The sequence below is a fragment of the Melospiza melodia genome, chromosome 9 (genome assembly GCF_035770615.1).
Source record: "Melospiza melodia melodia isolate bMelMel2 chromosome 9, bMelMel2.pri, whole genome shotgun sequence".
Taxonomy (NCBI): Eukaryota; Metazoa; Chordata; class Aves; order Passeriformes; family Passerellidae; genus Melospiza; species Melospiza melodia.
In genome coordinates, this window is record NC_086202.1 from 14,509,902 (window position 1) to 14,525,009 (window position 15,108).

At 39.4% G+C, this 15,108-nt stretch overlaps 1 protein-coding gene across 1 annotated transcript in view; it reads left to right on the forward strand.

Annotated features, from left to right (window-relative positions):
- The window catches only part of LOC134421653 (gamma-aminobutyric acid receptor subunit pi-like), a 37,341-nt gene extending 22,619 nt beyond the window's left edge, over nucleotides 1–14,722 (forward strand). Inside the window, exons 7-9 of the mRNA XM_063162839.1 lie at nucleotides 7,375–7,527; nucleotides 8,392–8,585; nucleotides 14,119–14,722. Coding sequence (XP_063018909.1) covers nucleotides 7,375–7,527; nucleotides 8,392–8,585; nucleotides 14,119–14,433 — 662 coding nt within the window. The 3' untranslated portion in view covers nucleotides 14,434–14,722. The remainder of the gene's footprint in view (nucleotides 1–7,374; nucleotides 7,528–8,391; nucleotides 8,586–14,118) is intronic.
- The last annotated feature ends 386 nt before the right edge of the window (nucleotides 14,723–15,108 follow it).

Here is a 15,108-nt window from a genome sequence, read left to right on the forward strand (position 1 = left end):
CTTCAGTAAATTTAAGAAAAGGACACTGAGGATTAATCTTGTTTGTAGAACAGCATGTATCACATAATAGTAATCACATTACTGTAATCACATAATAGTAAGTCACTTTGAATAATGTTAGCTAGATTTCTTGCTAGGGTTTGGTGTTGATTTTGCTTTGGTACAGAACAATTTCATTTTGGACATGGGTAATTTAATTGTTAGAACCATTTCCTACATGTCTTTAACTATAGTCCTCATTCTTTGTACACTGATAAACTCTTGGACTCCCAAACCATATTATCTGCATCATTTTAGCTGTCCAGCCAACACCAGCTGCATTCTCAGAGTAATAAATACTAATATAAAAAGCTTGCTTTTCTTACTGGAAAAACATAAAAGCAAAGAAGAACTGTTACAGTGTAGCTTTTTGTATAAATAATCATAGAAATAAAGCTGAAATACATTTTAAAAATTCATTTAATCTATTCTTGTGTCACAAGGCAAGGTCATCTATATCTGCAGCTACTTCCTGACAGATGTTTCTAGGAGTAAGTCAGACAAACCTCCAAAGTGTCTGCTTCACAGCCTCCCTAGATGATTTTTTTCCTGGTGTTTATTACACGCATATTTTCCTCATGTCTAATCTTGATCTCCCTCGCTGCATTTCAAACCCATTATGTGGATATTGAAGACAAATGTCCTGCTTTTTTTTCAGCAGCCTTTTCACTGTTCCAAGACTGATATATCTTTTCTCAGACCAACAATTTTCCTCTTTTTTAATTCATACAAGCAATTTTCTAGATATACCATCTTTGCTATTGTTCAGCCATTGAATTTTCATCTCTTTGCTAGTATGCAGCACCCAAAAATGGGTTCCCATTAGATATCCTCTGAGGATGGAAGGGTTTACTTAATGTGTTCCATGAAATCTGTTCCTCTTTATGCATTCTAGGCTGCTATTTGCTTTTCTTGCAGAAAATTATCACGCATTTTTGACCTTGTTCAGCTGGTGGGTCCTCCAAGTTCTCTGACTCCTTTTTTGCCCTGTAACCACATGTTCCCTGAGCTCTGGGAGCTGGTGATTCCCATCTGAGTGCAGGACTTCATACTTGTTGAATTCCCTTGCTTTACTTGTGATATAATAGTTGGTGAGATATTTTTGAACTCCAGTCCTGTTCTCCAACGTGCTAACTCCACTCCTAACACACTCATGGTATGTCATCATGTTAGGGAGCAGTTTTGGGCACAGGACAGACCCTATGTGTTGCCACTTCATAAATACTTCTATTTTCACAGCAAGCAATAGCTAATTAATCTCAATTTCCATTTTTAGTCAGAGAAAGAAGCAAAAACATAATTTAAAACTTCATGCTAATTGGCCGTTGATAGCTTTTTTCCCCCAGCATCTTTCCTTAAGTCTTGCACCCACTGCTGTCCTGTCAAGTCCTTGGCAGCAGCAGGAATGAGGAGGCTCAGCTTGCTCAGGTCCAGTCTAATGCTGAGTTTTCAGCCCAGAAGGCAGGAGGGGCATGGCAGGCAGGAAGGGCTCTCGGTGCACGTCCCCGCTTGGAAAATGTCAAGTCAACAAACTGCCATATTCAAATGGCATTATTTTGGCAGAACAGAAGGAAAGAAGAGACAGAAGCATAAATTCAGTCTCTGCTCCTCGATGCACAAAGACAAGATATTTGCTCTGTTGAAAAGGCTGCAGAAGGAGCTGGCTGCTGTTCTTGTCTGCAGTCACTGCCAGGGGTTTGATGTCTGCCTCAAATCCTGCTCCAGCCTCCTTGGGCCAGAGGCCCTCAGCCCTTGTGTGGCTCTGCAGGGCTGAAGCTCTGTGGTCCCCAGGCCACTGCCTGTTGTAGCTTCTCAGGGGGATGTCACAGCTAAGCCAGTGAGGAGTTGCTCTCATTTATAATTTGTGAACTGAAATCAAAGTGTATACAAAATACATATAGATTATATAAAGTTTGTATAAGAGTGTATGTTCATCAGTCATGGTCTCTTTCTAAATAGAAGCACTGCTTGCTTTGTCCTACAAGCTCATCTGCAATTTCCCAAAGTTCAGGAGATTATTTAGTTAATAATCAAGTTTTTCTAGGTTTTTCAGTACTTTTCCTTTTGAGGTATGGTGGGCTGAATAACTTCCCCCATTCCCTTTATCTGTTCTTTTATTGTCTCTAATTGCTCTCCAGTTGTTACTTCTGAGAACATATTCTCTGCCATACAGGGCTCACAAAGAATTCCAGAGGCATTCAGTAATAATGTTACCTGGTGGGTCTTCCATCAGCCTCACCTAAGATTTAAACAATTACCTAAGCATGTCTATCTATCTATTACGTTGTGTTCAATTTACCTCTCTGAGCTCATAGCATCCCTCTTTGTAAACAAGCTTTTCCACTTGAGCTGATGTTTTCCATCATGAGTTGTTTCTGAGATACTTCTGCAACGTAGAACAGTTTAGAAAGAAAACAGTTTTGGAAATTTTGAAAAAGTTACGGTAACATAAACTCATAGGGAAATGCAATGAATGGAAAGAATATCAAGGATATTAGGAAGCATTCTGTTATTAACTCCTCTGAAGTTCTTTATAGCATAGACATAAATAAACCTCAACACTTGGAAAACTTTCGGTGGCATAATTTTTTTTCTGTTGGTTTTTTTTTTTGTTTTGTTTGTTTGTTTTGATTTGTTAGGTAAGCTAAGTGGATAAATATATGTACACATATACACTACATGAAAGGGTTTGTTTCATTCTTAGGAAATCTGAATTTCAAACTTATTTTTCATAAAGCATTTTCATGAAGATGAAGCACTTGTTGAGAAGCCCAGCCTGAACTTTCATTTCCTTTAATTCAGCTCTGAAAATCAAGTTTGTAAGATCTAGACTGTGAAGGACAGAAGGTTGTTTTTTTTCTCTGAAGGAGGGGCAAAGAAGCTGTAATAACATATTAGCAATTTATATTGGCATCCTCTTAGCATCCTGCAGCAGTCAGAGAATTGCATTTCAGTTGCACAACTTATTTATCGTGTAAAAGTGGGGACATTCTGATTATTCACTGCCCATGTTCATTGTAAATAAGCAATACCAAAATTGCATACTGAAAACTACATTTTCAGTGTATAGTTAAACCAGTAAAATCTATTTTAAGCTCTCCTGTCCTCTGCCCTTAGAAGAGGCAAGATGAGAAGGACATGATGCATTGGTAGAACTACACTGACGTGCTTGTGTGAGTTGTACATCACACATTTCAGCAGACACCCAAGGGGTTAGCATAAATAATTCATGAGAGAGAAAAGGATGCTCTTTGTGCCTGGCTGCACACCTCTGTGCAGGGCACCAAAGTGCTTCTTGCATAAAGAGTGATGTGGAGCAGTCTTTTACTGGAGGAGAGTTCAGCAGAAAGTCCTCAGGAAGTGGTTGTGGGGAAGATGGTCCCATCCCAAAGCACTTAGAGTGGAAATTAGGAACTGCTGCCAGCATTTATAGAGAATCAGTCCTTCCTTAGTTACCTCTGCTGGGACCATTTACTGGTCAGAAATGCTGCAGAAAAGATCAAAGGTGAAGCATTCTGCCATCAGCTGGGAACAGATGCCACAGAAAAATGGGAAAATCAGAAAATGAATGACCTAGAGTGAATAGGAAGCTTGTTCAGGTTTATGTATTTCTCAAGCAGTGCAGCAATAGTCATTGTTGATAGAATCATCAGTGGCAAGTCTATACAAAGAGTCTGATAATCAGAACTGTAAATTAGAATATAATTTTAAAAGCCAAAAGCCGAATTTCAATGCCAAGTTATAAAATGACATGAACAAGTTTTTATTGCCTTCAGAAAGATCTGACTCAGACCTAGGCCAGGCCTGCTCAGCTACTGACTAAAACCTGTACAGATATAAATCTTATGGCGATTAACAACAGTGGTCAGCTGTAACTTCTCCTTTTTAGGGTACTTAGCAGTAGAGGAGGTTAGAGTAGGTATGGAGATTGTCATCTGCTCTTTGGATTTGTTCTTCATCTAGAGCTGCTGTCTACTTCTGCACTTCTGCTCTCTCATAAATTCTATAAAGCCTGCATTACTCAGCTGAATTTTCTTTTGCCATGGGGTCACCTAAGTAGAATACCTCACCTTGAAGTGTGTTTAGAATGTAAATATTGACAGTCATTTAAGTTCAGGTTCATCTGAGAAACTGTTACACAGAGCAATTCAATACTTTGATAAGTGCTAATGCTGTGCCTTTGCTGCAGTTAGATATCTGAACAGAAATTATTTCTATCATGTTAACAAATTTAAATCAAAGCAGTCTCACACTGAGGTGACATTCATCATAGGCTGGAAACTTGAAAGAAAAAACACATTTTAATTTTAATGCAAGTATTTTGTTGTCAAGCAAGTGGCAAACTTGACAGTTTTGCGGAGTTAATTTGAGCTGTACTTGAGTTAACTCTAATAAAGTCAGGACTAGGATTTCATGAACCTGTTTCAGTTCTGTTCTGGCTGATGGCACCATGGTCTCAGATGTGCCAGTCAAAGGCAATGAGATACAGCATTACTCTCCCATATGCAGCTCACGCAACAGGAGCAGCAAATCTGTTCTTTTTAAAGATGATAACTTTGGGTACAGGTGTGGTGTAGATGGAAAAGGGACTGCAATATTTCCCTATCTTCATTTTCTCCCATTGCTCATTTCTTTAGCATGATAAGTGTGCACTGAATACTTTTTCTCGACTACTGATTCCTTCAGTTTATTACAGGAGGAGCTCTGATGATTTCTATATATAGGTTGCTTCAAAATTTCCATTATAAAAGCTCTTCTGAACTCCTAAGAGAAATGCTGACACTATTATTATCATGTCCATGATATGTCTTTGGATTCTGGCAAGAAGAAAGCCTTAAGGTTAGAGAAATGTCTCTTTTTTGTTCCCCAAAAAGTCACTCAGCTATAAGCTGTTACATCTCTATTTCTCTTTTTTCACATTACTTCAGAAATTTCTGGCATCAGAAAAAATAATAACACCAGAATATTCAAAGGACTTGTCTAAACTTGGAAATTCTGAACTGTGGCTTTTAAATCTGATATTTTGAAGTAACTTCACATGTATGCACTTACCTTTTATACTGAGGTAAATAGAGATACACTTGTAGGGCAGTAACAAGGAGAGGCTGTTGTTGTATGGCTGTTTTGGCTGTTTCAGAGTTTTTCTTCTTAACGAGTTCTTCTGAGGCTGAGCCACAGGAAATCCCCAGGTGCTGCAGGAAGGATGGTCTGGTCTCTTCTCTCCCCTTTGCTGGGCACATCCTTCCCTGTGGTCAGCTCAGAAGCACAGCACAAGCAGCTTTTGTGGAGTATCTGGTTCTCTTTCCCTACAGGTGCTTTGTGCTGCAGCCTTTTGTTGTGCAGACCCAGAGCTTTCCCTTTGCCCTGTGCTCATCTCAGAGCAGACAGAGAAAGTAAGGTCGCACAGTCATTGCAAGTTTTTCACTCCCTGACTTCTGAGTGCCTTACTTTGGTCTCCATACCCTCAAAACCAGTTTTGGTGAGCAAAATGACATTTATTGAAACAACTGTATTGATAAAAGTCACAGCCTTGGTAGAGGTACACTGGTGGAATGTCCCTCTTTTCACGTAAAATGTGATAATGGTGTAAAACATGTTTGTACCTCTTGCCTCATGGAGATAATTGAACTGTAATGTTTGTACTCTTTCTTTCAGTTGGACACTTGAGGATTTCAATATACTGAATTTACAAAGAAAAACCCTAAATACAGTGTATTTTTTCCTTTGGAAGGAGAAAGAACTGACTACCAGAGGACTATTTAGTTTATTTAGTAATCTCTTCCCTATTTAGTAGGGAGGAGATGCTCAATTTGGCAGAAAACTGAAAATGAGTTAATATTAGAAATTAGGCATTGATTCTTAGCAAACAGAATTATTTACCAAAAGAAATGGTGTGTGTCTAGGTATCCTCAGACTAAATCTTCATGTCTGTGTGAAACGTGGGCTCTATTCCAACCAAAATTATTTAGTTCAAAGCAAGGGATGATTATGGAAAATTAGTGGCTTGTGATTAGGGCCAGACTACATAATGCAATTCTTTCTGTTTTAAAAATCCTGTTATTGTTCTCTTGATGCAATATATACAATGCTTCCAAAATTTGAAATTTAGCCATCCATTTTCTCATCTGAGAGCAATAAGACATTTCTTGGCATCCCCTGCTTGCATTTCAGGCTTTTAAAAGTGCTCTTCTTTGTGTCTCACAGCACATCTGAGGGATGCACAAATAGCCTGTCTGTGCCTGTATTGCTGTTGCTGAAGTGAATTCACTGTTCTGTAGTTCTGTCCTGACTCACAGCAGGCAGCACTGGAAGCAGATATTGGTGCCAGAAAATAGGTTTTGTAGTAAATAGCGGAAGCCAAAGCTGTTGGACTACAGCGCATTAGTCTCTCACTGATATCTCACTGGCATGCAAATGTTAAAATGATTTTGTAAAAGCTTAATAACAGTTAATTTGTAACCTGGCACTTCAGAACAAGAAGTCTTTTCTGCCCGTTTAAAAAGCAAGATTTTGTTTTCCTGTAATGCATTGAACTGGTAACAATTTCAGGTTGTGTGCTTCAACACAGCCAATTTTTGCTCAGTTAGGAAGCTGGATGAGAAATTCAGGCTTTGCTTATGAGTGTGCTGTCCCTGCATGAAACACAGTTCTGTATTTGACTCTATGATCAAAAGTTCATCTTCTGGAAATCACTGACTTAGAAGGAAATAATTTGAGCCACAACAGTGACACTGCTCAGAGCAGCACAAACACTCTAAAGCACTAATACAAAGGAAAAATAGATAATGAGGATGCAAAGATACTGCTTGGGTCTAAGTGGAATGTGAGGTAGGTCAGCAATGTCAGAGCAGGTACCCTCAATCCACATCTTGAGCAATAGTAAATGAAAAGCAAAACAAACTGTATGTGTGAGATAGTTAAAAGTAAGAACCCATGAAATGACAATCCTTACTGCTCTAGTTTGTACAGTAGCTCACTTGGTGTTATGAATAGCGGCAGCTAAATCCACACACGATTTCAAATTTCCTTGCCTTGTGTTATATGATGAAACATCATCTTCATGCATTGATAGATTATTTTTTCCTTCACTAATCCTCATTTAATTTCCAATTCAATGTGTCTTTAGTGGATATGGTGGCTGGATGTTACATATTTGATTGTTTCCTTCAGTTCAGAGTCTTCAATCTGAATTTTTCAGTGCTGTGTTTAATTTTTACAAGCTTGTTTGTTAAGCTTTTTCCACATTGTAGCACACCAAAGTAATACAGGTTGTTATTTCAAGGATCTTTTCAATAATTGCACCTTCACAACGTTTTTTCCCTGCTCCTTCCACAGGACGTTACCCCAAACTTGTGTTTCACTTTGAACTCAAGAGAAACATCTTGTATTTCATATTAGAGACGTATGTGCCATCAATCCTTCTGGTCGTGCTCTCCTGGGTGTCATTTTGGATAAGCCAGTCATCGGTTCCAGCCAGAATCTGCATAGGTGAGAAGCTGATAAACCAACCCAAACCAGGGGCTGGGTCATTGAGGCTCCTCCTCTATTGGCATCCGTGTCCTGAAGTTGCCAACACTTCTGAGTTTCATGGAATTACTTTTTGGGTTGGCCATACTCAGTGCATCATGTGGATTCCCCTTGAAGCCCTGCTATTCTTTAATTAAGAAAAGTGCCTTTGGCAGCTACAGGAAGGAGACTTATAGGCAGAGGAGGCCACTGAAAGCAAAGCAAAAAACTGTAATTTTGGAAATAATTTAAACATATTCAAATACATGGCCTGCACAGACAATTGTGAGGCTTTTGTGAGGTCTCACCATACATACTAATTAACACATGAATAACAAGAGAATTATAAGAGATTAAATATAATTAATTTCAAATAAAGGATATTCTGAAAGGGAGAGAATGCAAATCAGGTTTGATCAAGCTGCAGGTGGGATGGAAAAAATACTCCTACAGAACAGGGAATAAAGAAGGATTTCACATTGAATGAGGCCAGTGGGCAACTACACTGAGAAAAATGATACCTGAATATTTTAAAGGGACCTTTTGCATAGATTTGCAATAATAATGTGTTAATCATAATTATACATTCCATGACACCAAAATCTCTCTCATTTTAATTTCTAGTGTTCTCAGCTTTGCTAACATTTTCTGTTACTCTTTTAAAGCATTTTACTTAAGAGTCACAAGTTAATTTTAAAGTCTTCTTCCTAAAACATGATCCATTAAATGCTGTGGCATTCTAGGAGTTTCAGGTCCAGGAAAAACTCTCCTGCAGTGGGGCCCTTGCAGCAGAGGCCCTCAGTGCCATCTGTGTTATACCAGAACATGTATTTTTCCATTCCACAGGTGTCACCACAGTCCTTACGATGACAACACTGATGATGGGAGCCAGGACTTCACTCCCAAATGCTAATTGCTTTATTAAGGCAATTGATGTGTACCTTGGTATCTGCTTCAGCTTCATCTTTGGAGCATTGTTAGAGTATGCTGTGACTCATTTCTGCACTCTGCACCAACTCAGCTCAAAGGAGCTTCCAAAGGTAAATTAATTATTTGGTGTTGTCCTACAAACTGGATTTAAATTACATTTGCTAAAAAGAATGAATTATCTTAAAACTGATGGTAAATGTATTTAAGGTAGTTTCTTCTTTAGAATTAGGGCAGGGAAACATAATAATCTTGAGAAAAAGAAAAAATATTTGTATACCTGGAGCTTTTCTGGAGGAGACCAAACACACTGAAGCACTCCTCCTTCTCTCTTTTGGTACAGACTTTATGGCCCTTATAAAATGTTCTGGATGTCTCACCAAAATCACAGGCACTTGTCTCCCAGGCAATAGCATTGACTCGCAGTTCAAAAACTGGGCTGAGCTTGGTGCCTTGATCCTACTGCAATATGGAAAAAAAAAAGAGTTTATAGCATTCCATTTATGAAACCTGCACATGCATAGAACATGAGTCAGTCTCCTGGCAGGTGTCTTCATGTGCTGAGTGCATCAGGTCCCTGTAGCTTTCTGCTCTCAGCTTCTCTTTCAACAGCTGCACCTGAAGTCAGACTGGGATCCATTTTCCCTTCGTCATCATTATAGCAGTGCTTTTGTGGCTCTAAAGAGTTTCTCACAACTCTGAAATGCTGTGAAATATACTTAAAATAAAAATGGATGAAATCAACATAGCTATTTTTTGAGTCTGATGGTTGCTGAAATAATGAGGACAGGTTCACAAAGAGGTTTTGTCACATCTTCCATCTCCAGTGTATAGCACTGCTTTCATAAGCAAGGAAAAATAAATCACAAGGAAGCTGAAAGATGATTGTCTTGCAGCTTTTAATTATGGAACTGAACCTAATATGCATGATAAAGAAAAATTTAAGCAGCTTATGAAATTTCTGGATTAATAGAAAAAAGTAAAACATGGAAAATGAGAATAACAGGAAGGAAAAAAAAAAAAGGCAGAAAGAAGTTTGGTTGTGCTGTAGGGATAAATGTCCAGAAGCAGAAATATTGTTAACTGTTTAAGCCAAATTAGAACAGAGCATCACAAATGCCTAAGCAAAGCTCCTCAATATACTCAAGAAATAGGATATTGAGCTCAAGTGGAGGAGCTTCAAAACCTTTTGAAGATTGGGCAATATGTGGTTGGGGGGGTTATGTCTAGATAGTTAATCAATTAATGAGATTTTGGCTGTTTGGATGAAAGATAGGTCCTGCAAATGCACAAGAATATGTTAAAAACTGTTGTTGGGTCTAGGTGTGTGGAGACAGACTACAAAATGGACACAAAGCTGAGCCACCCCAGTGGGTTTTATGAGATAACGTCTATCAGGGATTGTCTGCAAATGGGCAAACACTCCTTTCAAGTGAGGATTTGGGTGGAAAGCCTATAAGTAATTTTTATTGGCAAGGTAACATCAGTGACAATTCCCTGTGAGCATATCCATCTTGTGAAGTAAGTGGTTGTCATTTTGCTCATAGTGTACAGAAAAAAAAGCTGCTTGGAGGTTTGGGTATGAAAGTAAAGTGTTTCAGTGCTTGGGTGATTAAGCATCTTTGGATCTGTGAAGGGCACTTATGCTGTCCTTGCCTTCACCTGCCTCTGTCAGATTCCCTTTCATCTGGAGCAGGTACTCATGCTTGCAGATGGGGTGGACATGGGAACTTGTAGACTTCAAAAATGTGCGTGGAAGTACGTGGAGGTACAGCTGTAAAATGAGAAAGGAAAGTTTTGTGATGAACCTAATGACCAAAAGAAATTGTCTTTCATGTCAGGTTTGTTTCCTGCCTTCTGCTGGGCATCAGGAGTGAGCAAACAAGCCAAATGCACTTCTTGCCCACACAAACATAGGGGTATAAGAGAAGGAACAGTTTGTTGGTCCTAGATCAGCTTGTGACTCTCTAGAATAAGGAAATGCTTGTCATGTCCTTTTCCTACTGTAGCCAAGGGCAGGCACTGCTTACTGATCTAGGTGTCATGGAGAGCACACCTGACTTGTATTTCTCATTTCTTGTTATGAAAACAAAAACATCACAAGGGCAAAAATTCGAGCTAAAATCTCATGTCACTGTCTAGCAGGTACTTAGCAATTTATGTGTGAGTATCGTCACTGTGAATGTGTTGTCCTCATTATCGTATTCTCTTGTGGACACAGGTTAATTGGAAATCTCACGTCCCAGTTTGTTATTCCCATATGTGAGCTGATAGAAAATTTGCACTCAGAATTATGTAAATAAATGTAGGAGGTGAAATGGAAATGTCACCCTCTCTCTTCTATAGAAATTAGTTGTACTCACTTGCTTCCCGCTTTGCTCTTTGAAGAAGTTGGGCACAGGCATATCAAACCCCTCTGAAGCCCCTGAGATCTCCAGTTTAGAACATAAACTGGTGAAAGAGCTCATCATATCCATGCTCTAGCAATGTTTCACACCATGTGAACCAGGACCCACAGAGACACCTTCAAAGCTAATGGCAAAAGCAGAGGAACCACCTGCTGCAAGGGAGGTCAGGCAGAATGTGCCATTCACATCAGCTCCAGAACAGAAGCCTGCTTCAGAGGAGAGGTTGCCTCTCCTCAGTTTCTTCTCTTTTGTATAAAGGCATTAATTGTGCCCTCTTGCAAAGCACAGAAATGTTCCTTGGATTTCCTCTGTCTTTTACCTAAACCTCCACTGTTAAGGCAGAAGGGAGAACAGCTTGAAAACTGCAAATAATTTTATAAGTGTGATATTCAGCCTCTGTGGTATTTCTGTGCAAGCCTCACGCAGCCTTTATGAACACCACATAAGCTCCAGGTGTGCAACACTCTGGGTTGAAATATTTTTAAGCTTGAGCAGCTTTATTATCTAGTGAAAGCAACAAATTTTCTCCAATTCTGTTGGCTCTTGGATGTCAGCAAACACTTCACTTAGCATAAGCAGCAGCCCCAGTATCAGGTGTCATAGGCAGTGCTTTCTGGGTGATGCACAGCATCTTTCCTGAATGGTGCCAATTTGGTGTCTAAATAGAGCCCTCCTTAGTGCCAGCTGCCATTTCCTCATTGACAGCTGGCATCCAGAAAAAAACCTAGTGTGACATTTAAAACTGGAGCCACAGCTGAACACTCACAGCACAATTTCTTTTTTTTGATACAGTGTAAACCGGCTCAGTCTTTCATCATGCTCAGTTCTTCATAGCAGTCTATAAAAGTCCCTTGATAAAGCCTCCCTGTAAGACTGCAGTATTTCACAAATTAGCAGCTATGGTTCTCTAGAGTAGCTCTCTCCTTTCCAAGCTATGTGATCCAGCACTTTTGCTGTAACCTCCCCTCTGTTTGCAAGAGCCCTGCCTTGTTGCACTGCAGATAGAATCCTGTACATATGCACTGCTTACAGTATTTTCTGCTTAAGTGAGAACTGCCCCTTGGGGAGCTGAAAGGAGTCAGGAGCAGCCTCATAACACATCAGCCTCCTGGGAATTGCTCACATGCGTTGTGAGGGAGGAGAAGCGGCACGTACACAATGTCCTTTCATGCTCTGAAATAAAACTAATTCTGAACAACCTATAGCCATCGTACCTGAGAGAAAAATAGACTCTTAAATTGAGCAATGCCCCAAATCCTGATGGTTTTGAAGCACAGATGTCATAATGAAAAATGAAAGCAGGGGGAAAAAGTCAGGACTCTTCTGTCAGGTTCCTTTATTTTTTTATTAACCTTTGAAGTGCTGAGTGCATTCATTAGGCTGTTGCTCTGGTGCCTCATTTCAAGTGCCAGGCACTGCTGACAAAGGCTCCTCTGCCATCCCCAGCACTCCCCTCTGCTGCCTGGCCTTTTTGAAGCAGAAGAGAGAGATATTTATAACAGAGTCAGGCCTCAAGTGAAAACTTGAGGTTTGAATTTTAGTACTACCCTGGGGATTATGTAAGGTTCAGACTGGAGTTTTATGGATTGATCCTCTTAATGCTTTATAGGCAGATTTTTGTCCCAGTATTTCACTGAGGTGTGGGAGGCCACGTGGAGGATGACCAAGGGTTTTTTTGGTCATTGTATTTTTAGGATGATATGTGTGTTGAGCTACGTTTATCTCTCAAATAAAATATCCTTTTTTTTTTTTTTTTTTTTAATTGATAGTGGAAAGCTGCATTAATCCCCTTTCTACTGCCATTTGTTCTGCTTCACTGATTCACAGCAGTTTGAGGACATTGTCCAGAATCTACTTTAATTTTCAAGGGTGTCAGTAATTTTAGATGAAGAAGACAGGCTTGTGCTGTCTTGTACACATGCACCCTGGGCAGAAGAGCAATTCTGTACCAGCATGGAGACCACTTAGTTGGCTTAATTGGCTTTCTTTGACTTTAATAGCTGGGGTATACCTAAATGAGCTTTTTGTCTGGCTGCACATGGGGATGTACATCTTAACCTTTCAAAAGTTTGTCCTTGTGTAAACTGTTTCTTCTCATGATGCAAATGGAAAAAAGCAAGTTGGTCAGAAGAAAGAGATTCTGCATTCTACACTTCACAAATAATTTTTTTAGACTTGCCTTACATTTATGCCGCCTACTGATTTGGGAGGTAATAAAACTATCCGGAGAAAATAAAAATTATATGTATGCCTACCTGAATAAAAATGACCCCTGCTCAAAGTATACATAATAAGGTTTGGCTGAGATACAAAATTGGAGCCAGTCTTTGTAGCTTGTTTCTGCTGGTGTCTCTACAATATCCCAAGCCAGACTGAATACCCCAGAAATTCCAAGGAAGTTTTAAAGCTGAAGCTGCAGCTGATGTCTAATCCTGTGTCCTCTGAGTCAGTAACAGAAAACACACTGACTTCAAAGGGTGAAAATTTCATACATGAACTTTATGGCTCTGAGCCATTTCTAATCAGAGAAACAAAACCCACCAGAAAGCTTATACAACATTCTCCTAAGACCTGCCTTGATGCAGTGAAGCACATAAAAATATTCTTAACCCTAGCATAATTTAGAACTTAAAGCACGGGTTTCAGGACTTGACAGAAAATATCACAAGCCAGTTAGTATTGTCAGCTGTGGCTGGGGCTTGTCCCTCTTTATTTTTAAAGTCACTTGATTTTTATCACATAGCACCAGAATGAGGTAGCCAGTTGCACGCAAGGAGAGCACCTTTCATCCTGGGGTGCTTGATTTGGGGTGCAGCCAGCTCTGCTGGTCTGGCAGCTCCCCCACCCTCTCCATCTCCAGGCTGGGGCTTTGCCTTCACACTTTCTGGGCAATAAACTTTGCCAGTATTTGCCCTGAGCAGAAGACAGTTTACTGTTGTGCCTTTCAGGGATTTGTTGCTATCTTAAGTAAAGTGCCTTGTCCATATTTGAACAAATCCAGATTTTCTTGACAGTGCTTCAAAAGTTTTTGCTGTATAGCGTTGCTTAAGTCAATGTTTTCCCCATTAATGGAGGCTTTGAGAGCTGAAAGGAGCTGCCTGGTGCACGCAAGTGCTTGTCCTTGAAGCTGAGGAGTGAAACATAGGAGGAGTCAGAAGAAAAATCCCATTTGCTGCAGCTCTAAATAAACAGGTGATGAAACATGGACTTAAGTACCTGCTGTTGTGTTCCCTATCAGATTATTGATGATGATGATGATGAAGAAGAGAAGAATGCAGTCCTGGCAGCAGTGACAAACAGTTGCAGTGCCCCTGACAATGCAAACAAGACTGATTCAAAGGAAAGCAAACAAAGCAGCAGTGACAGAAAAAGGGAGAGGAATCAACACAGAGTGTGTAGTTCAGCAATGTCGATAATGAAAAGACTTTTCTGTATCTTTGACTGCTTCCATGTTAAAAACCCTTACCACATAGACAACTATGCCAGATTCTCTTTCCCATTATCATTCATCATAATTAATGTACTTTATTGGGTGTATTATTTGTATTTCTAAATATTTCATTTTGTAATATTAGTTTAAAGTTTAGAAAGTGGACATGGGAGGGGAAGTTGTGCAAAAATGGAGAAATTACATTTGGATAAAGGGATATAAAAGGACATGCCACCTTTTCAAGTGTGTCTGAAAATTTTGTTAACTCACTTTTCTGCATTTAAATGTCTGTCTTCCAAAACTGGCTTTGTATTAACATGCATGTCCCAAACTACTTATCAAAGGCGAAGAAGTCCTTTTTTAAAATATTTAATGCTTAACTTTGTAAAATAAGGGTTACATTATACTTGTTTCTGAACTCCATTGAATAAATGTAAAAATGGAATGAAATGTTGTTTTCTGCTCTCTGTACTCAGTTCCTTCTAGTTTTGTCAATTATGCATACATTTTCCAGATTATATAAGAAAATATTTAATTGCAGATCAAAGTGGTTTTGCTATGTAGCAAGAAACAGTTCTGAAGACATGACCTACCAAACAAATAATCTGTTCATCTTTGTAAGGTCACAAATATGTATTAAGATCCCTCTCCATCTTTAACACCACTCCCATAGTCATCAATGGCTTTTCTCAGTAAGTGCAGGGCAGACTACAGAAATGGACTGGAGCCAAAAGGTTTAAATCCAGAGAGATGTATTTCTCTGAGTGAGGATTTAGTTGTTCACCAATCCTTAATGGA